We start from the raw sequence: 23,560 nt of genomic DNA on the forward strand, positions 1-23,560 counted from the left end.
TGAATGGTGGGAGGAAACCGGAGCCCCCAGAAAAGCCAGTGCAAACATGGGGAGAAGGTACAAATTCCCTACAGAGAGCATGGGATTCGAACCCCTGTCCTGATCGCTGGCGATGTAAAGGCAACGCGCTAACCGCTAGGCCAATATTTTAATAAAGTAGATTGGATATTGCTAATGAGCTTGGATAGCCCACATGACCTCTGGATGCTGGGAGTTCAATGGCTGGGAACAAGCCTAACTTTCTTGTGTTGATGGGTGTTGTCCTCTTCCAGAGCCTCTCGTACCTGGGTCAGGGCAGTGTTCGTGAGGGCTTCATCAGTGGACTGTGGATCCCAACTACGCAAAGGCCCCCCCATTCTCCCCTCTCCCAAAATCTGCCTCTCCCCCTCCCGCCCTTTCCCGTGGGACATCAGAGAAGCGATCTCCACTCCCCTGCCCTTGAATAAGGTTCACCCAGAGCTCTCATCTCACACTGGCCTATTGAAGGTAGGGAGTAGCGTGGCCTGCGGCCCTGGGCAGGCGGGAATTGAACCCAGCACAGGGAGCGGGAAACGGCCCCCACGACCATCTCACTTAACAGGAACCTGAGGGTGAACCATTTACACAGAGGGTGGTGGGTGCATGGACTGAAGAGGTGGTTAAGGCGAGTACTATGGCAACATTTAAGAGACATTTAGACAGAGGCATGGATAGAATGGGTTTAGAGGGATACGGGCCAAATATAGGCAGGTGGAACAATTGTTGGTGGGACATTGTGGTCTGTATGGGCGGAAAGGCTGGTTTCCACTCTACGTGTTTCTTCTCGAGAGAGACGATGATCCTCCGGTATTGTCCATGAATCAGTTGACCAGCATCATGGGAACTTATGACGGTAGGTGAACTCTCTGTTTGAATCGCAGTTCTTCCATGCACATGTGTAAGCTGTGACCCCCATCCCCATCCTCCATCCCCAACCCATTCACATCCCTTCCTCTGGGGTGGGAGACCCAATGTCCATGATCTGACTGACCCGCACCATCCATAGGACCTCCTTTTGCTTTCCTTCCACAACGTCCCCTCATCTTGCCCAGCAGGAGCATGGCCTCAGAACTTGGTGCTGTGGCTGAAGTTATCGGACATCATCAGATTCTTGTAGAAGTTGTCAGAGTGGGTGGGATAGTAGCACGCCGTCCTGTCCATGATGTTGTTGGTGGCAACTTCCGGCTCCTGGTGGGGGTCCAGATGTCCGAATTTCGCCGACGGCACGGTGGAAAAGAGGCTACCTAATGGGGGGGGAAGAAACGAGAGAATGTCAGCGCCGGGATCAGACTGGCAAAATTTGGGGGTCAGACTGGCAAAGGTCAGGGGTCAGCGCGAGTGCAAGTGCCATGAGGCCCAAGGCTATTGTGACTACCCAGAGGCGATGAAGAAGACACACACAATTAATCTTACGAGAGGCACCTTTTTCTCAGGGCATTAATGGCCAATACCAGAGGACATTTGTTGAAGGCAAGCACAGCTCCATAAGTTCTGATTAGACCACCTTTGGAGTATTGTGTCCAGTTCTGGTCTCTGTAGGGAGTTTGTACATTCTCCCCGTGTCTGCATGGATTTTCTCCGGGGGCCATGGTTTCCTCCCAACATTCAAAAAAATACTGGGGGTGTAGGTTAATTGGGTAGCACGGACTCACAGGACCGAATTGGCCTGTTACAGTGCTGCCGGTCTAAATTTAAAGAAAAATATAAGTGGTCTATGCTGAGGAAGCTGCACTTAATAGCTAGCACTCTACCTCTTTGTTATTCACACAACACAGAACATTCCAGCACAGTACAGACCCTTCAGCCTATGATGTTGTGCCGACCTATATAAACCTAGACTACCCCAATCTAATTATCCCCTCCCTCACACCCATAACCGACGGTTTTTCTTCCATCCATGTGCCTGTCCTTTGAACATCCCTGTTGGACCATCCTGGTCTATGCATTCAGGGAACCCACTACACTGTGTGTAAAAATCATGTTCTGTGCTCTCCCCTGCACTCATGTTAAACAGAGGTCCTCTGCTATTATCACTCTAGGGGAAAAAGGTGCTGGCTTTCTACATCCCTCATAATCTTAAATACCTCTTTATGCTACTGTCTCATCTTCCATCACTCTAAAGAGAAAAGATGTCAAGCTTGCTTCATGTGACTTGTTCTCCAATCCAGGCAACATCCTGGTAAGTCTCCTCTGCTCCCTCTCCAAAACCTCCACATCGTTCCTGCAGTGAGGTGACCAGAACTGAATGCCATACTCCAAGTGTTGTCTGACCAGAGTTTTATAGAGCTGCAACATTACCACATGGCTCTTAAACTCAATCCCCCGACTAATGAAGGCCAACACACATATGACTCCCTATCAATTTGTGCAGTAACCTTGAGGGGGTCTATGCACCTTGATCCTATATAACAATTTATAGCCCTACTAGTCCATGCCAAACATCTTCTCCCACCTACTCCCACTGACCCACATTCGGCCCACAACCCTCCACACCTCTCCCCTCCATATACCTATCCAATCTATCCTTGAACATTAACATCGATCTCGCTTCTACCACCACTACCGGAAGTTTATTAAACACCCCCACCACCCTCTGCATGAAGAAATTCCCCCTCATGTTTCCCCTAAACTTTTCCCCTTTTACTCTCTACCCATGCTCTATTGTTTGAATCTCCCCCACTCTCAGTGGAAAAAGCATGTCCACATTGACTCCATCTGTCCCCCTTATAATTTTGTATACCTCTCTCAAATCACCCCTCAGTCTTCTATGCTCCAGAGAATAAAGTCCCAGCCTGCTCAACCTTTCCCTATAATTCAAACCCTAAAATGCCGGCAACATACTCGTAAATCTCCTCTGCACTCTCTCTATATTGTTTATATCCTTCCTGTAATTCGGCAATCAAAACTGCACACGATATTTCAAATTTGGCCTCACCAATGCCTTAGACAATTGTTGAACTCTATACTTTGATTTATGAAAGCCAACATACTAAATACCTTCTTCACCACCCTGTCCACATGTGATTTAACTTTCAGGGAATTATGTACCATCACTCCTAAATCCCTTTGTTCCACTGCACTCCTCAATTGTCTACCATTTAATAGATCCCTCTTTTCCTCCACACTGTTAAGAACCCTGCCATAAACAACAACTCTGTCTTCAAGTTCGACCTTCCAACATACATCGCATGTGTCCATCTTGAAGCATTTTAAATGCTTCCCCTATTTCTCTTGACACAAACCTCCAGAAAAATTCACAACTTCCATCACTTTGGAAATCTAAAAATCTGCAGATGCCAGAAACCGGGAATAAAAACTGACCAAAATGGAAATGGTCATCAGGTCGGGCAGCATTTACAGAGAGTGAAGTAGAGTTACCATTTCACATCGATGATGTTTCATAAGAATGACTCAAAAATCAGGAAACAAGCATTTTTTTTATGCTGCAGAGAAGGGGACCAGGAAGTCCTTGGGATTGGATGGAGAAATGGAGGGGGCATCTGTGATTGGATGGAAGGACAAAAAAAACCCTAAAAAGAATCCCTGTGATTGGATGCAAAGATAGAGAGAACAAGGGGAATGTCTGTGATTGGAGGAAGGATGGTGAGACTAAGGAGAAGGTCCGTGAATGGATAGAGCTTCTACAATCCAGATATGCCAAATCAAAGTTGTTGATTAGTTCACCTCAGTCAGGTCACCATATTATAGGAAAGATGTAGATGGACAGGAGGAGATTTACCAGGATATTTCCTGGATTGGAGAGTGTGTCATATGAAGCAAGGGGTTGGCAAAGTGAGGGCTTTTCTCTTCACTGTGACGGAAGATGAGAGGTGACTAAATAGAGATCATGAGGGGCTTAGGTAGGATGGACAGTCAGCATCTATTTTCTGGGGCAACAATAGCAAATACCAGAAGACATCAGCACATGGTGAAGGGAGGAAAATGTAGGGGAAGCATCAGAGGTCAGTTGTTTTTATTCAGAGAAGGGTGGGTGCCTGGAATGCATTGCCGGAGTGGTGTGGAGGCTGGCACAATGGAGACATTCAAAAGACAGGTTTATAGATGTGACGAAAGTAGAGGATTATGGGGATAAGGTAGGGAAGAGTGAGATTGATACAGGGCCGGTTTACATTAGTCAGCACAACGTCGTGGGCCAAAGGGCCTACACTGTGCTGTGATGTTTTAATCACAACTTCTCGTATAGATCATGCAAGTGGAAGAAAACCTTTCGAGAATGTATCAACTGCAGACACGGGAATCTTGAGCAGACAAAGAATCGCTGCATGAATTCAATGGGTCTGACAGCATCTGTGGGTACAAATGGTCAGTCATCTTTTTCCAAGACTGAACCCTTTGTGAAGACAAAATAGGTCTGATATGGTGATTTAAGTAAAAAACATATAATGCTGGAGAAACTCAGGTCCATAAAACTTTGACCTGTTGAGTTTCTCTCTCTCTCTCTCTCTCTCTCTCTATGTGTGTGTGTGTGTGTGTGTGTGTGTGTGTGTGTGTGTGTGTGTGTGTGTGTGTGTGTGTGTGTGTGTGTGTGTGTGTGTTGTATAGATAGATAGATGGCTAGATGAGAGGTGTGTGTGTGTGTGTGTGTGTGTGTGTGTGGCTGGGTGTGTGTGTGTGCTGTATAGATAGATAGATGGCTAGATGAGGTGTTTGTGTGTGTGAGTGTGTGTGAGAGAGTGTGTGTGTGTGTGGGGGGGCTGGGTTTGTGTGTGTGTGTGTGTGTGTGTGTGTGTGTGTGTGTGTGTGTGTGTGTGTGGCTGGGTGTGTGTGTGTGCTGTATAGATAGATAGATAGCTAGATGAGAGGTGTGTGTTTGTGTGTGTGTGTGTGTGTGGCTGGGTGTGTGTGTGTGTTGTATAGATAGATGGCTAGATGAGAGGTGTGTGTGTGTGTGTGTGTGTGGGGCTGGGTGTGTGTGTTGTATAGATAGATAGATGACTAGATGAGAGGGGTGTGTTTGTGTGTGTGTGTGTGTGTGTGGCTGGGTGTGTGTGTGTGCTGTATAGATAGATAGATGGCTAGATGAGAGGTGTGTGTGTGTGTGTGTGTGTGTGTGGCTGGGTGTGTGTGTGTGTGCTGTATAGATAGATAGATGGCTAGATGAGGTGTTTGTGTGTGTGAGTGTGTGTGAGAGAGTGTGTGTGTGTGTGGGGGTCTGGGTTTGTGTGTGTGTGTGTGTGAGTGTGTGTGTGTGTGTGGCTGGGTGTGTGTGTGTGCTGTATAGATAGATAGATTGCTAGATGAGGTGTGTGTGTGTGTGTGTGTGGGGGGGGGTGGCTGGGTGTGTGTGTGTGTGTGTGTGAGTGTGTGTGTGTGTGTGTGTGTGTGTGTGTGGCTGGGTGTGTGTGTGCTGTATAGATAGATAGATGGCTAGATGAGAGGTGTGTGTGTGTGTGTGTGTATGTGTGTGGCTGGGTGTGTGTGTGTGTGGCTGGGTGTGTGTGTGTGCTATCTAGATAGATAGATGGTTAGATGAGAGGTGTGTGTGTATACATATTCATTCGGGCAGAGAAGCTGGGCTGGGTGAAGGGCTCAGAGGTGAGAGTATCAGAAAGAAAGTGTGGAGGTAAGAGACAAATAGAGGGAGAGGCCATGGAAATATGGGAGGTGGGGAAAGGAAAGTGAAAGAGAAGTAATTACAGGAATAGGCAAAGAAAAGATGGAAAAGGTGGAACCAGATGGGATGTGAGGTTGAACTAAAATTAGAAAACATAATTTTCATGCCATGAGGTTTAAGGCAGTCCAGGAGCAAGATGTGCTGTTTCTCATTTATGTTTGGCCTCACCCTGGGAGTGGGTGAGGCCGGGGATTGATGTCTGTGTGGGATTGGTTGGGTGGAGATGTAATAGTTGGCTCCGATCTGGACCCACACCCAGAGAGTAGGTGTTCAGTGAAGCAGTCACCCGATCTACAGTACACCTGATTACACGGATGTCGAGGAAGCCGCACCTGGAACAGTGGATGCAGTGGATCAGGTTGATAAATGAAAAAAATACTGATAAATAAATGAAAGATAATGAGTTTATTGTCATACACATTCTACAATGTACACATGCACTGAAATTCTTCCTAGCTGTAGCCACACAGGTACTTTGTAAGAATACAATGGCAAAAACAGTTTCTAATTGAATTAAAGAGAGATTTTTTTCTAAGTTGATACGTGGTAAATATTCACTCTGATCCTTGGGCAATAAAAAAGTGACTTTGCACGAGTGCAGCTTATCAAGGTGAGGGAGAGGTTGACAAGCTCCCCCAACCATTCCTTCATTGACATGCCTGTCCTCAGCTTCATCCGTTGTCAGGGTGAGGCCAAACCCCAGCTTGAGGAACAACACATCATATTCCTCCTGGTCAGCCTGAAACCTCACGGCATGAACACTGAGTTTTCTCATTTCAGGAAACCCACATCTTCATCCCACTCTGCTGTTTCCATCTCTTTTTACCAACAGGCATTTATTTTTTTCTCTCCTTCTCTAATTTTTCTTCCTCCCTCCCCCACTCATGATCTCTCTCTCTCTCTCTCTCTCTCTCTCTCTCTCTCTCTCTTCCCATCTGTCCCCCTCACACCTTCTATCCTACACTCCAGCTTCTTTCCCCCTTTACATTTGCAGTTTTATCTATTTTGTCTTGTTCTTGATTTTACATTTTAAATTTAGACAGCACGATAAGCGGCCCTTCCAGTCCACGAGCCTGTGCCGCCCAAATTAACCTACAATTCCCCTTGCGTATTTGGGAGGAAACCGGAACTCCCAGAGGAAACCCACGAGGACACGGGAAGAATGGACAAACTCCTTCCAGGCAGCGCTGGATTCGAACCCGGGTCGCTGGTGCTGAGATCGCTACACTAACCATGACAAAGGGTCCAGATCCGAAACACTGACTGACCATTTCTACCCATGGATCTGTCTGGACTGCTGAGTTCCTCCAGCAATTCTTTGTCTTCTCAAACCCTTAGTCGAGTAGGGTTACATGGATCTGTCCTGTGCAGTGCCTCATTATATCCAGGAGTGCTACATGTGATTGGAGGTTTGCACTGTCCTGGTGTCCAGGAGAGATCAGTTCAAACCAAGAGCCGGCATATTTCCATGTAAAACATGGTTGGTAAAATTTCAAACATCACACCAAAGGGCACGATTCATGCAGAGACCAAGGACTCCTTGGCAAGTGTAGCCTTGAAAGGAGACGACGGTGAAGCTTCAAGAGGTGCGGATTGGGCAAGGGAACCCATGTTGGTAAAAGTCAAGGTCAAGCTTCAAGCATGCAGAGGACTAGAACATTCCAACCGTCGCTCAGAAAGCCGATTCGGACAAGCGAGCCAGCGTTGAGCTTAGAGTAAAAGTTAAAAAGATGATGTCTCCTCAACTCCACCCCATGCCAAAAATAAAATGGCCTCTGAGCAAACAAGACAACAGACAGAACAAGCAAAAGCCCCAACCCTCAGCTGGCGGTGCCGGGTGAACCAAAGGGAGCATCTCCTGCTGGATCAAGGCTGCAGCATGCAGTGGCCACCTGCCCCTATCGCCTCTCTCTCTCTCTCTCTCTCTCTCTCTCTCTCTCTCTCTGCCACCATCCCCACCCCTGCCCACAGCACAAGGTGCCACCTACACATGGTCAATGTCACGATGGGCCAAACAACAAGTGGAGGTTACCCAGCATGCTTTACCTTTTAAAGGCAGCTCATCTGTGCACAGGGCAAACTTTCGGCAGACATCATCCTGTTCCAGAAACACATCAACATTTGTTATTCAGAATGAAGTGACTGCTTGCAGAGCACCTCTTTCCTTTAAAGAAAGATGGGCATTTATCAAATGTGCTAAACCTCGCAGCTCAATGGAGGTGCATTCACTGGCTGTAATCTTGGAAGCAGAGGACCATCAGACTTAGGAGAGGACATAGGCCATTCAGTCCATTGAGTCTGCCCCATCATTCAATTAGGATCCATGTTCCCACTCCACCCCACTGACCTTTGAAGCCCTGGCTAATCAAGAATCTATCAATCTCTGCCTTAAATACACCCAACAAATTCCACAGATTCACCACCCTCTGTCTGAAGAAATTCCTCCACATCTCTAAAGTTGTGCCTTTTTGTCCTGGACTCTCCCACTGTGGGAAACAACCTTTCTACGTCTGCTCTGTTCAGCATGTGACACATTTCAATGAGATCCCCCCTCACTTTCCTAAATTACAATGAGTACAGGCCAAGAGCCATCAAATGCTCCTCATACGATAACCCTTTCATTCCTGGAATCATCCTAGTGAACCTCCTCTGAACCCTCTCCAACGTCATCACATCCTTTCCATTGCTACACTGCAGGTTCCCACTAGCAGCAAGGTGATGGTGACCAAATAATCTCCACTCACAGAGAGAGGATGATTAGCAACAGGCCCTTTGGACCCTTGAGCGTGTGCTATCTCTCATTTTGTCTCCAATCCTACCCTAATCCATATTGCAGCACAGAAACACCCATTCACACTCTTGAGCCAGCTCCCAGATGGCAAGAAGCAGGGGCGTATCTATGCAAAATTGCACCTATGGCAGGGGTGGCAAATATGTCAAAGAGGTCTCGCGAGGAGGCTGCCATGTTGTATTTGGCGTTGTATAAGTTGAGAATGAAGACGAGGAAGTGTACCAAGCGTAGAAGAAACTTGTTCTGGGGGGTGGCAGCGGCACTGAGCAGGGGAGGGGCTTTTAAGTAGCATCCCCCCCTCCTTCATGGCTCTCTGGGCATGCCTTCCATACCCTAGATATGCCCCTGGGAAGAAGTGAGATTCAACCAGAGGACAAGAGTTAAGGGTGAAAGGGGCATAGTTCAAAGGGGAAATTTCTTCACACAGAGAGTGGTGGGAGTGTGGAATGATCTGTCAGTTTAGGTGGTGAATGCGGACTCAATTTGAACCTTTAAGACAATTTGGACTGGTACATAGTTGGGAGGTGTATGGAGGGATATGGACTGGGTGAAGGTCAGTGGGACTAGGTGGAAATAAATCAGTATGGACTAGAAGGGTCAAAGGGCTTGCTTCTGTGCTGTAATGTCCTGTGGTTTGATGGTGTGTCCACTTTCTTCTCCCTGCAGTCCTATCAACCCTTCATCCTACCCCCTCACCAGCGCCCTGGGAGAAAGGTGCTGGCTGTTCACCCCTTCTACGTTTCTCATAATCCTGTAAACCTCTATTGTCTCCTCTCATCCTCCTACGCTTCAAAGAGAAAAGTCCCAGCTCTGCTAACTTTGCCGCATAAGGCATATTTTCCACTCCAGGGAACATCCTGGTAAATCTCCTCTGCGTCCACATCCTTCCTGCAATGAAGCAGCCAGAACTAAACACAATACTCCAAGTGTGATCGAACCAAAGTGTGATCTGGCCATGACTGTGAAGTAATGTGTGCGTTGATCTAACATGTGTAGGATTGTCCTTGCTGTAGACCTTGATCCAATTGGAATGACCTCTGTGAGGTCTGTGTCCCCGGAAAAGGATTCTTTCTCTATTTCCCGATTGGCACAATGCTCAAAATATGGACAAGTTCATAAAGGCCCCCCCATCACCCTGGTCTCACAACCTCTTCTCACTCTTCAGGCAGAAGGGGCAGAGACCTGAAGACTTGCACCTCGAGGTTCAAAGACAGTTTCTTTCCAACAGTTATCAGGGTCTTGAACCTTCACTTAATTCATTAATCATTAATCATTAATTCATTAATTCATTAATCACTAGTGTAATACCACCTTTTTTTCTTTACATTGTGGTACCTGTGAATATTTACATCCATGAAGAACATTTTTGGCTGCAGCAAGTAAAAATTTTGTGCGTCTGAAACGTGGTTGATAATAAACTCAATCGCACCATCATTAGACCCCTCCATAGACTCCATCTCCCACAGTCAATGTACTGTGGGACACATCCTATCCTGGTCTCTTCTCCCTCTTCCCCTTGGGCAGAAAGCTCAAGAGTCACATTTAGCGCAATCCCGTTACAGCGCCAGCGAGCGGGACCGGGGTTCGCTGTCTGTAAGGAGTTTGTACATTCTCCCTGTGTCTGCTTGGGTTTCCTTCGGGTGCTCCGGTTTCCTCCCACCTTTCAAAATGTACCAGGTAATTGGGTGTAATGGGCTCCACAGGCTCGTGGGTGGAAAGGGCCTGTTACCGTGTTGTAGGTCTAAAAGAATGAACAAATAAATTCACAACCAACTGGCTTAAAGACTATTTCTTCCCTGCAGCCATCAGGCTGAGTGAACCCCTCAATAGTGCTCTCACACTGCCCTTGCTTGGTGGTAATTGATCTTCCTTTTCACTGTAACTCAATACTCTGTAAATCTGCTCTTTACATGGCCACGTGAATGTTGGAGGTAACCTGTTGGTCTACTTGCCGAAGAACCGTTCTCACTCTACAAGGTGACAAATAAACTAAAGCCTTAAACGTAAATACATAGAGGTCACTGCCGATGGACCGAACAGGAGTCTGTGTGACTGCAGGAGCACGAGGAGCGAATCCATGGACACTCAATGGCTCTGAAGGTGCTCATCTTTCTCTCTTACATTAAGGGGTTCTGGGCAACCCTAATGGCACCTCTTTGTCTGCCTTATGGCAGGTAGAAAGCAATATTGTGTAATATTACACGTCCTGTTCTATTACATGACAATTAAGGCATTTTGTATATGTAGCAACAACAAATGTATCGAAATATTGCAACATCAACATGCATTAACAGTAATTCCACCAGAGTCTATTTGGAGAAGTCAGCCTGCATTTAATACTGATCCTTGATTCCCTTGGATGGTGGGGGTGGGGGGTTGGATGGATGGGGGTTAAGAGTCAACACGGTCTTGAATATCAAGCAGACTGGGTGAAGGTTGCAGATGTTCTTCCCAGTACATAGAAACATAGAAACATAGAAGATAGGAGCAGGAGTAGGTCATTCGGCCCTTCGGGCCTGCTCCGCCATTCAACGAGATCATGGCTGATCTTAAAGTTCAGTACCCCGTCCCCGCCTTCTCTCCGTAACCTTTAATACCCTTATACTGAAGAAATAGATCTAATTCCCTCTTAAATAGATTTAATGAACCTGCCTCCACTGCTCTCTGTGGCAATGAATTCCACAGATTCACCACCCTCTGGGTCAAGAAATTCCTCCTCATCTCAGTCCTAAATGATTTGCCTATTATCATGGCCCCGGGTTCTGGATTTTCCCATCAGTGGATTGATTTTGATTTTATTTTATTGAATTGCAATTTTTAATTTAGACATACCGCACAGTTACAATCCCTTTCAGCCCTCAAGCCCAAATAGCCCAATTAGCCTACAACTCCTGTGTGTTTTTGTAGGGTGGGATCTCTCCTTTGACCTGTCTCTCCACCTCTCCCACTTGATGCCAAGTACTTGTCACCTCTTACCCCTTCCCTAAAAATCCACCCTCTGCAGTCCTTTTGTCTTGCTGAACAATCTAATTTAATGCTCAATTGAATTTAGACATACAGCATGGTAACAGGCCCTTCCGTCCTTCGAGCCTGTGCCGCCCAATTGTCGCAATTGACCTACAATTCCTGTATGTTTTGAGTGGTGGGAGAAACTGGAGCACCTGCTGAAAACCCACGGGGAAAACATACAAACTTATCACAGAGAGTGTGGGATTCAAACTGGGGTCATTGGCGCTGTAATGGCATGGCACTAAGTGTGACACCCACGGTTAATTACAGTAAAACCCCTGGTATCTGGAATTCAAGCAACCAGCGAAAAGAATTGAGGAAAATACATTGTAAAAATTAAAATAATTAAGAACAGAAAATAGGTAAAAATTGGTAAGTTTTAAATTGCAAAAATATATGTTCTCTGAAGTAACACATGAGAGCAAATATTCAGCCAGTGGAAGGGTTTGCTCATAGCAGCTGTTTGAATAAAGATGCATGAAACAGCAATGGCGTCGCTCAGGATGAAGAGCTCATTGATGCCACTCGCCATTGGGGTGACTCTCTTAAAGTGTCTCCTTCACCCTGCTTAGTAAGAGATGCCCGGTTGGAGGCCTTCTCTGTAAACTTGGGGGAGAGGGAGTTAATTATCTATAATGTTATTGTTTGTCTTTCGGGCAGCTCTGTGGAGGGGGAGGAACCTGCAGATGCAGCGACGGTTAAATGTTTTCAAAGAATGTGACTGAAAATAAAGTAAAATGCTGTAGGGTTTATATACTCATGCAAGTGAAGTTTGTTCAGCTTAAGAACAGTATCATATTTTTCACTTTTGTCTTTCAAACTGTTTATTCTTAATAAAGGTGCATTAGTTGGGCATTGTAAGAGTAAGTCTCAAGCAACTGGAAAATCCAACATCTACCAATCCCCATAGGTGCCGGATACCAGGGGTTTTTACTGTACTTACAAGTTATTACAAGCATGGTCACTGCGACTGAGACCACAGTGTTTTGAACTGTCCCTTCGTTACCTGCCCAAACTACATTGCAAACCCGTTACTAAACCCAGACAATCTACTCAAGAACACCCCCACAATTTCCAACTGTCCGTGAATCGAACGGGTCCCATTCTTACCCACGTCCACGTGGCCTTTGGAAATGTACAGGTATTCCCAGAGGGCACGTTTTGGAATGAAAATGACAGCAAAAGGACAAGTTCAATAAGAGCGGGGGGGGGGGGGGAAACACATTCTTTCATTTGTGGGGACGAATGTCTGTACGTATGTCGGACTTCTGAATTTGACTAATATGGGAGTTCATCGTATGTAGGGGTGTTCACCAGTCAGGTTCTTAACCCAGGCAGAGAACAAGTATAGGGTAAGGGAGATTAATGTTTTATTTATTTTTTCGCTGTAATGATGCAAACAATTAAATTACAGTAAAAAAAGTATAGGGTAGGGGATAATATTGCCGGAGAGATGCCATACTCAGGATGAAGAGCTTGCTGATGCCGCTCACTGTTGAAGGGACTCCCTTAAAGTGTCTCCTTATCCCTGCTTAGTGAGAGTTGCCCAGGTCAGAGGATTTAGGGGGAGGGGGATGGGTTTCAATGATCAATAAGGTTATTGTTTGCCTTTCAAGTGGCTCCGCGGAGGGGGAGGAACCTCCAGATGCAGCAATGGGCAAAGCGTGCTGCCCACAGTTAACGGTAAAACCCCTGGTATGCGGAATTCAAGCAACCGGCAAAAAAATGAATCATGGAAGATGCATTTTAAAAATTGAAATAAATAAGAAAAAAAGGTAAAAAATTAAGTTTAAATTTGTAAAAGTAAATGTTCTGTGAAGTATCACATAAACCTTTGGTGAAGATTGGAGCAAATATTCAGCCAGTGGTGGCCTTGGTCGGGCTTTGCTCAGAGCAGCTGTTTGAATAAAGTTGCGCGAAACAGCAATGGCGTCGCCCAGGATGAAGAGGTGGTTGATGCCTCTTGCCATTGGGGTGACTCTCTTAAAGTGTCTCCTTATCCCTTCTTAGTAAGAGACCCAGTCAGAGGTTTTCTCTGTAAACTTTTGGTTTGTGTAGGGGGGGTGGGCTAATTATCTATGACTTAGATCTTTGGAATGGAAGAAGGGAGCAAAGGTTGGGTTAAACAAGGAGTGTGCGGATGGTGGAGACCTGGAACGATACACCAAGGACTGGAGGAACTCAACATTTCAGGCAGCATCCGTGGAGAGCAAGAGGAAGTCAGCAGTTTGGGGCCTAGCCCTTCATCAGGGGTTCCAAAGATTGGGTGGTTGCCTGGATAAGAAGATGTGGAAGGGGAGGTAAAGGGGGAGGATGTGGAGGTGGACGAGGAGGGGAAGGGAAGAGGAGAGGAGGTGAAGGGGAGGGGAGGGAAAGATGAGATGGAGGGGAGGGGATAGAGGAGGGAAGGGGAGGAGAAGGGGAGAGGAGGTGAAAGGGGAGGGGGCAGGGTTTTAGAGAAGGGAGATGGGGAAGGGGAAGGGGAGGGAAAGAGGAAGTGGAAGGAGGAGGGAAGGGGAGAGAAGGGGAAGGGGAAGATGGGAGGTGGAGGGGGCAGGGGGTTTAGGGAAAAGAGACAGGGGGGAAGGAGGGTTGGGGAGAGGGTGGAGGGGAAAGGGAAGGGGAGAGGAGGGGAAGTGGAAAGGAGGAGAAAGGGGAGGGAGTGGGGAGCTGGAGGGGGCAGGGGGGTTTAGGGAAGGGAAAGGTAGAGGGGAAGGGGGGACGGGGAGGGGATGGGGAGATGGAGGGGGAGGTGGAGCACATGCTAGCAGGAGATTGGTGAATGCCAGTGGGAAGGGAGAAAAGGGAAGGATGAAGGAGGTGATAGGATGAGGGACAGAGGGCTGAGAGAGAGGCTCTGTGAGAGGAGGGAATGGGTAGGGAGCTGGAAGGAATACGTGACAAGCAGGGGAGAGAGAGAGAAGGGAGGACTCAGAGGGATGAGAGAAAGTGAGATAGAAGGGGTGACGACCAGAAATCGGAGACTTTAATATCGATGTCGTCTCATCAACATCAACCTCCAATTTCCAGTACCCTCTACACCCTCTCTCTGTTTTCTCCCTCCCCCTCACTTTCCTTCTGATCCCTTCCCTTCTCTGTTCCCTGCCCATCACCCACACCTCCCTTTCTCCAGTTCCCCACCGCACCTAACTTTCTCCTCTCACAAAGCATCTCTCAGCCCTCTGCCCCACCCCTTATCACCTCCCACCTCCTTCCCCCTCCACCTGTCACCTGTAAGCCTGTGCTCTTCCCTTTTCCCCTCCCCCCTCCCCACCTCCCCCCTCCCCCACCTTATCCAAGCCATTTGCCCCCATCTTCGGCATCCCTGATGAAGGCCAGAATGCCAGCAGCCCTCTTGCTCTCCATGGGTGCCGACCCTCCAGCCGAGGCCGTCCAGTGCTCCAGGGCAAAAGTGTCTGGAGAAGGGTTAGTCAGTGAGGTCCAAGGTCAGGCAAGGAGATGAGGTTCTCTCGTCCCTCACCCTTGGTGCTGCTTTTGAAGAGGCTAGATCCAGACTTGAACTTGCTCGTCCAGCTGGTAGAGTTGGAGCCGATGGAACTGTTCGACAGGGATTTGCCAAGGTTTTCCGAGCTTACTTTCTTGGTGTTGTTCGTGATTGTCCGGCTCCAGTCTGGAAGAAAGAGAGGTGGAAAAATAAATACCATTAACATAGAAGGGCGGCAAGATTAGCCTGGATGAACAGCATGGTTAACACAACACTGAAACGGCACCACCGACTGGAGTTCAATACGGTGCTGTCTATAAGGAGTTTGCACTTTCTCCCAGCATCTGCATGGATTTCCTCCCGGAGGCTCCCACCCTTCAAAACGAAAGGTTAATTGGGTGTAATTGGGTGGCACAGGTTCATGGGTCGAAAGGGCCTGTTGCCGTGCTGAACATCTAAATTTAAAATTTAGTGTTAGATCAGTACAGCACAGGGTCAACCCCTTCAATCTATGGTTTTGTGCCGAACATGATTCCCACATTAAACTACAACTCTCCACTTGCACAAGATCCATATCGTCCCATTCCAAGGCATGGTTAGCTATTACAGCACTCGCTGGTTCAAATCCATCACTCTCTGTAGGGAGTTTGCCCATTCTCCCCCATGTCTGCATGGAGTGCTTTGATTTCCTCCCATGCTCCAAGATGTACAGGGATAGTTGGTTAATTGGTGTACATCGAACATTACATGCCCTTCAGCCCAAGATGTTGTGCTGACCTACATAAACCTACCTCACAACAATCTAACCCTTCCCCACCTCACACCCATACCCCTCTATTTTTCTTGCATCCGTGTGCCTGTCCGAGCATCTTTTACGTGTCCCTATTGTAGCAACCTCCGGCGATGCATTACACACAACCTGCCACTCCCTGCATAAAAAGGAAAAAAAAAACAACCTCTCTAACGTCTCCTCTAAACTTTCCTCCACTCACCTTAAGCGGATGTTAAATTTTAATTTAAATGTGGAAATACACCACAGTTACAGGCCATTTCAGCCCAAGAATCTGTGCTGCCCAATTTACACTCAATTTCAAAGGGTGGGAGGAAACAGAAGTCCCTGGGGAAAACTCACGCGGACATGAAGAGAACGTACAAACTCCTTACAGACAGGGCGGGATTTGAACACCGGTCCCGATTTCTGGTGATGTAGCGGTGTTACACTGACCGCAGCGCCAACCATGCAGTCCAATGGAATTTGTTGTTGTCGCCCCAGGCTGCCCACCCTATGCAAACCCCTCATAATCTTGTACACCTCTGATTCTTCTGGTATTTTAGCTTTGTGGCCTCATGGTCCAGAAGGGCCCCATTACCGAGCTGTATCTCTAAATTAAAATTCCTTCCCTGTTCGTGTGTCTGTCTAGAAATCTTTTAATCATCTCTCCCTCTGTGGATGTTACCCGATCCATGAATTCCTCTAGCTTCTTATTGTTTGCTCACGATTCCAACATCTGCAGTTTTAATAATTTAATATTTTTACATTTCTTTACATTTTTTTAAAATTTAAAATTTTGTTCCCAACATGGTAGAATCCAGCCATTGAGACCCGCACTGCGCAATTACACTGAATTAATCTTCGTTTTTGGAAGGGGGGAGGAAACCCTCGCAGGCCACGGAGCGAAGGTATAAACTCCGTACAGACGGTGGCAGATTCAAACCTGGGTCGCTGGCCCACCCTGTAGTAGCTTCCCAGGAACCGCTATGCTAACTGTGACGCCGTACCTGCCTCCTCCACTACCCCAGGCACACACCGTCCCATATTAAAATAAATAAATAAAAATTCCCCGCATGTCTCCATTCAAGTGCGTATGCACTGCTGGAGAGGGTCCAGCGGATCAGGCAGCATCCGAAGGGAGAAGTGATCAGTCAACATTTTGGGTCGGAACCCTTTGTCGAAACTGATTTCTTTCTCTCTTCAAAGGGAGTTTCTGAAGCTCTCTCACACTTCCATATCCCCTCTCCCCTTCACTGCAAGTCTAACAACAATTGACTGTCTGCCACAGGTTCATGCTTTATAAGTCTAATAGGTTGAGAGCAAAATCATCTCATGTTTTTAATGAAAAAGGTTTCTCATATTTTCTTACCACAAAGGAGGCTATTCATCCCATCACCACTTGGTTGAATCCCAATGATTCCATGAGTTACTTCCCTGCACCCTCTTTTCTCTCATCGTGCCGTTCATCTCTTCTTCCCCCACTGATTCTCTCATCACTGCTCACAGCCAATTCACCCCTGACCATGAATAGAACAGAATGGAAACTGGAGCCTTCAGCATCAACCCACACCCTCTCGAGGAGAATGTGCAAACTCTGCCCAGGCAGCGGCCGAGGTCAGGATCAAACCCTGGTCTCTGGAAGTGCGAGGCAGAGGCTGGACCACTTCGAACCAGATGGAACTCGGGAGAAGCCAACCGAGCTGGTTTCTCCTGACACCCCTCCGAGCCTTGGGGGCCAACCCTGAGTTCCCTAACTGAGTGAACCAAGGTCACCTCAAGGTCTGGACCTGAGACGAGACCATTCCTGGCCATTTGGTGTCCTTTGGGACATGAACCACGACCACTGCAAGCCACTTTCCCAGTATGAGAGAAAAGTCAATGTGAATGTTCAGATTTATCGTCAGAGTACATATATATATGACATCCATGCAACCCTGAGATACTTTCTCCTGCAAGCACGGCAGAATTTCTAAACTGTACTCAAGAAGATATGTATACCAAAGAAAGAAATATAAACAAAGGAAAGAAATGTAAACAAACTGACGGTGCAACTGTAGAAAATAAATATACAGTATCAAATAATGTGCTTACATGAGTCGCTGAATGAGTTTGCTGTTTAAGAGTCTGATGGTGTCGTGGTAAAAACTGTTTCTGAACCTGAAGGTACAAGTCTCGTGGCACCTGTACCTCCTTTCTGATGGCAGCAGTGAGAACAGAACGTGTACAATGTTCCTTGTAAGGGTGGAGAAAGCTTTGCCTGTGACATACTGGGCTGCGTCCACTACCTTTTGCTGGGCTTTCCACTCAGAGGTATTGATGCCACCCGCAAACCCCCCCACGTCAGGCCATAAAGTAGCCGGTCAGCACACACCTTCCACTAGACATCCGTAGAAGTTTACCAGGGTTACCGATGACACACCGAACCTCCGCCAGCTCCTGAGGAAGTGGAGGCTTCTTCACGGGTCCATGCAAGGGCCTCCGAAGTAGTGATGCCCAAAAATTTGAATGTCCGCTTCTGTTCCCCCAATAACCATTGAAAACTGGAGCTTCCCTCGGAACCCACCTGAGTTTTCTGGGAGTCGGAATCTGCCACAGCACAGGTATCGCCTCCATTGTTTCTGTACGTTTTCCTTCATAGCACAGTGGAAGACAAATATGAAGAAGCCTATTTCCAATGAGATGAAAGTCTAGGTTATAACAATGCACTTCAAACTGTGACAGAATATATAGAAATATTTTTGGGAGATAAATTGGGAAAGTTAGAGTAGGTTACATACACACTCTTTAAAACAGATCTTATTTGAAATACTGGAGAATACATATCCACAGTGAATGGACAGAAACTGTGAAGAATACCTATGGAGACTTTGCATGTGGGTGTTAATTGAATGAATGGACTATTGTCTTCAAAGCAACAGCAAGATACATACTGTCTCTTGATACCTTTTTGCAAGGCTTTTGACAAGAGTGTTCAGGTCACTGATGGATTCTTGTTTATCTAAAAGAGCAACAGATGAATTAGAAGGCTGTCTCCTGTTGTTTGATGGAGAAGGTCAGGTGTTTTTTTGCAGGCACAGGGAATCAGTCAACCAAGTTGTCTCTGACAGTCTGAGTCAGAGAGAGTTAGAGAGAGAGAGAGAGAGAGAGAGAGAGAGAGAGAGAGAGAGAGAGAAAGAGAGAAAAGGAGTGAAACAAGTTATCTCAGCCAGTTGTGGATAAGACAGAGAAGCTTTCTGAAACTGAAGCAGGAAGCTTGTTGGAACTGAAATAGAAGTTCCAGAGTGGCGGATGGCTGAATGTACTGGCTGTCTGGTGTTTCGCTTAGAATAAGAGAAACACAAAGGAACTCTGTGCTAACCTGAAAGAAAGAGGTTATCATCTGGAGAACCCCGATGGGGCAAGTTTCGTCAGCAAGACACTGAGGTGACTAATGGTGGTACCTCAGTTGTGGAAATCCTGAAACAACACATCTCTCTCTACAAAACCTACAAGAACCTTCATGAGCGGTAACCATTTATCTTTCGAGCACCAAAACCTGGTGAACTTCAATCATGTTAAATACTGTGAACTTGGAGGAATGAGAAGTGAGATTGGACTGCGAACCAAAGAACTTTTCTAAATTTATGCATACACATTACATACACGTGCACTTAAAATTAGAAGGGGATTAAGTTGGGTTAAGTTAAGTAAATTAAAAATAGAGTTAACTTCAAGTGAGATTCTGTTTTCATGTTTAAAGCTAATTAAAAGCAACTTTTGTTTATGCAACCATTTGTCTTGGTGAATATCTATTGCTGCTGGGTTTTGAGATCCTTTGGGCTCGAGTCACTGCATCTAAGCGACAACAGTCCATGTTGAATCCCATTGACATGTATTGGTTCAGAAGGCTTCTGTGAATATTTATTTGTCTATCCCTCTATTGTTATCACCTCTTTTTCTGAATCATGCCAAATCATGAGCGGTTTTAGGGTGGACACCCAGCACCGTTTCACCCAGGGTGAAAATAACAGGGTTATTTCAGCGCCAGCGGCTCAGGTTCGAATCCAGTGCTGTCTGTACATTTTCCCCGTGTCTGCCTGGGTTTTCTTCAGGGGTTCCAGTTTCCTCCCGCCCTTCAAAAGCGTTTGGGGATGGGGGTGGGTTGTAGGCCAACGGGGGTGTAATTGGGCGGCACAGGGTTGTGGGCTGGAAGGGCCTGTCACCGTGCTGTATCTCTAGTGCAATGGATGGAGGATGAGTTATTGTGGGAGACTGACAGCGAAGCGGAAGCCGACTCCTCAGATTCAGGCTGGGACCTGCACGATGAGAGCGGAAACAGTGAGACTGCAGGTGCTTGCCAAGTTCTTTGCTTCAGACGATTGATTTTGAAGGGTTTTAGATCTTTTTTACAAATAAAAATTTCTTTCTAATATTCTGGTAGCTTAAAAAGTTGTTGTAGGGTGGGGTCTGTGTGGGTTATGGAACCAATCGAGTGGTTTTTTGAGTAGAATTGTAAGGTCACGATTTGTATCTGGCCTATAAGATGACCCCTGTTTTTGGCAGGTCTTTGGGTGTTTCAAAGGTCATCTTATACGGTGCGTTACCGACGTTTCGGGCCTGAGACCTTCTTCAAGGAGTAAGCAAAAAGAGCCAGAGCAGAAAATCTCGGGAAGGCCCAGAATTCAGACAGTGCCGCTGGGGGAGGAATCCAGACCAACACAAGGGTGTTTGTTGGATAAGGGACGAGGTAAGAATTGATCATGCTTAGACGAAAGGAGGCAGAAGGGAGAGGCAGAGCTGGGGGTGGGGGAGAAGGCGACGGGGGCAGAAGTGAGGGTTTGGGGGTGTGGCGTTTCATGAAAACCAGAGAAGTCGATATCAATGCCATTCAGTGGGAGGGCGCACCAATCAGAAGATGAGGTGCTGCTCCTCCAATTTGCAGGTGGTCTCAGTCTGGCACTGCGTGAGACCGTGGGCAGTCATGTCAGCAAGAGAATGGGATGGGACCGAATAGCATTAATATTGACTTCTCTGGCAATTAACACCTTTGGTTGGTCTGAATTTCTCCCCCAGCCAGCGCTGCCAGAATTCTGAGACTTTCTGCTTTGGCAATATATCAACACTGAAAAGAACGGGTGAGTTCCTCCAGAATTTTGGTGTGTTTTTACTACAATCACAGTGTCTGCAGGCTTTTGCGTTTCACTCAGAGAACGGCGATACCTTGCAAGGAGTTGAAGATGGCGAACAGGTACATGAAGATCAGGTTCAGTGGGCCCCAGGCGAAGAACGCAAAGCCCCACGTCATCCCCAGGAGGAACGTCAAGCTGGTGGCACTGCGGAGGTTTCGCAGGACCTCCTCCCTCATGTTGCGGTGGCTCTTCTTCCCGTTCCTTCCGCAGATTTGGATCAGCACCACGATGAACATGGACACGTTCATCAGGAAGAGGATCGCAAAATAGCAGACGCAGGTCACGTAGAAAACAATGCGATCGTTGATCCAACAGCTGCAGGGTGGAGAAAGAGAGAAGCAATCGTGATTTTGTGTACGCAGAAGGGGGCCATTTGGCCCATCACGTGCATGCTTGCACTCTGCAGAACATTCCATAGACCCCATAAAAACACAGGAATGCTGGAGAACTTCAGCAGGTCTCACAATGTCCATAGGAGGTAAAGATATATCACTGAAGTTTTGGACTTGAGCCCTGCTTTACGCTATGAGTAAAAGCAGGCAGATGCCTAAATTAAAAGGTGGGAGGAGAAGGGAAGCCTTTCTGAAAAACTCTGCATGCTTTTTCCCAAGAGGGTGGACTCGGGAGAGCCAGTGGATGTGGTGTATTTGGACTTCCAGAAGCCCTTTGATGAGGTACCGCACGGGAGACTAGTGGGCAAGATCAGGGAGCATGGAATTGGAGGTAAGGTGCTGACATGGATAGGAAATTGGTTAAGAGATAGGAAACAAAGGGTTGGGGTAAATGGGTCCTTTTCAGAATGGCAGGATGTGACGAGTGGATTGCCTCAGGGATCGGTGTTGGGTCCTCAGTTGTTTGTAATTTATGTTAATGATTTGGATGAGGGGATTATTAATAACTTGAGCAAATTTGCAGATGACACGAAACTGGGTGGCGGTGTGGGGTGTGAGGAGGATGTCAGGAAAATGCAGAGGGACTTGGACAGGTTGGGGGAGTGGGCTACTGAATGGAAGATGATGTTCAATGTGAGCAAATGTGAGGTTATCCATTTTGGGGGCAATAATAGGAAAGCTGAGCATTATTTAAATGGAGACAAGCTAGGGAGTGGGGAGGAGCAAATGGATCTGGGAGTACTTGTTCACCAGTCACTGAAGACTAGCATGCAGGTTCAGAAAGCTGTGAAGAAGGCAAATGGCATATTGGCTTTCATAAAGAGGGGATTGGAGTATAGGAACAGAGACGCCCTTCTGCAGTTGTACAGGGCCCTGGTGAGACCCCACCTGGAGTATTGCGTCCAGTTCTGGTCTCCAATTTTGAGGAAGGACATACTAGCTATAGAGGGTGTGCAGCACAGATTTACAAGGTTAGTTCCAGGGATGGCGGGGTTGACATATGCTGAAAGGCTAGAAAAACTGGACTTGTATCCGATGGAGTTTAGAAGGATGAGGGGGGACATGATTGAGGTATACAAAATCATCAGGGGGATAGACAGGGTGAAGTCGGATTACTTGTTCCCAATGATGGGGGAGACGAGGACTAGAGGGCATAGTTTAAGAATACAGGGTAGGCCCTTTAGGACGGAGATGAGAAATTTTTTTCCCAGAGAAGTGTGAATCTGTGGAATGCTCTGCCACAGAGGGTGGTAGAGGCGGATTCGCTGATTATGTTCAAAAGAGAGTTAGATAAGACTCTAGTGGGCAAAGGAGTTCAGGGTTATGGGGATAAGGCTGGAAAGGGGTACTGATGGTAGTGATCAGCCATGATCTATAAAATGGCGGTGCTGGCTCGACGGGCCGAAGGGCCTACTCCAGCTCCTATTGTCTATTGTCTATTGAGTTCAAGGCTGAAATGTCGGTGATACATCTTATGGACACTGTGAGACTGGCTGAGTTCCCCCAGCATTTCTGTGTTTATATGACAATCGCAGCACAGAGCATGTACAAACTGTGTCTGGAAGATCCTTAAACACTGCAATTGCATCTGCTTCCACCATTGCTCCTGGCAGCCCGATCCAGGCACCCACCACTCTCCGTGTAACGTTCCTCCCCATGTCCTCGTGGGCTTCCTCTGGGTGCTCTGGATTCCTCCCACATCACAAAAGACGTGCTGATAGGGTGGATTGCCCACTCAATGTTTACTCTCCATCCACGCAGTCGAAGAGAGTACCAAAAAATGAGTTGTAAGAAAGTGAGCTGGGAATGGGATTAAACATGAAAGTTCCCACCAACCGTCCCCTTGGGACCTCCCCCTGTGACCACAGGAGATGCTCCACTTGCGCCCAATCCTCCTCCCTCATCACCATTCATGGCCCCAAACAGTCCTTCTGTGTGAAGCACTTGTGAATCTGCAGGAGTCGTCTACTGCGTCTGGTGCTCCCGTTGCAGCCTCCTCTACGTCAGAGAGACTGCACAGACTGGGAGATCGCTTTGTTGGGTATCTTGCAATAACGTGGATCTCCCGATGACCACCCACTTCAAATCCTCCATCCCATTCCCTTGCTGGCATGACTGTCCATGGTTTCACGCACTGCCAGGTTGAGACCTCCTGCAAATTGGAGGACCAGCTCCTCAACATCTGACTGGCCACCCTCCAACCAGATGGCATTAATATTGATTTCTCTGGCTTTCCTTAAACCCTCCCTCCCCCCCCACCACCCTTCGCTTCTTCCCCCATCGCTTTCCCCCAGCTCTCTTCCCTGTCTCCTTTCACACAGATTTAATCA

General features: G+C 47.1%; 1 protein-coding gene across 6 annotated transcripts in view; it reads right to left on the reverse strand.

The window, feature by feature from the left end:
- Nucleotides 1-404: 404 nt before the first annotated feature.
- adgrg6 (adhesion G protein-coupled receptor G6) overlaps nucleotides 405-23,560 on the reverse strand; it is a 174,685-nt gene continuing 151,529 nt past the window's right edge. For 4 of the 6 annotated variants that reach the window (XM_069930713.1, XM_069930716.1, XM_069930712.1 and 1 more), the window contains 4 exons: nucleotides 20,870-21,153; nucleotides 18,234-18,335; nucleotides 14,935-15,084; nucleotides 405-1,262 (listed from right to left, as the gene is read on the reverse strand). In XM_069930713.1, the coding sequence (XP_069786814.1) occupies nucleotides 1,084-1,262; nucleotides 14,935-15,084; nucleotides 18,234-18,335; nucleotides 20,870-21,153 (715 nt within the window). In that variant the 3' untranslated portion in view covers nucleotides 405-1,083. Of the gene's footprint in view, nucleotides 1,263-6,039; nucleotides 7,752-14,934; nucleotides 15,085-18,233; nucleotides 18,336-20,869; nucleotides 21,154-23,560 lie in introns of those variants that run through there. The other 2 variants (XM_069930715.1, XM_069930714.1) reach the window with 2 other exon arrangements.

Source organism: Narcine bancroftii, chromosome 4, assembly GCF_036971445.1.
Source record: "Narcine bancroftii isolate sNarBan1 chromosome 4, sNarBan1.hap1, whole genome shotgun sequence".
Classification (NCBI taxonomy): domain Eukaryota; kingdom Metazoa; phylum Chordata; class Chondrichthyes; order Torpediniformes; family Narcinidae; genus Narcine; species Narcine bancroftii.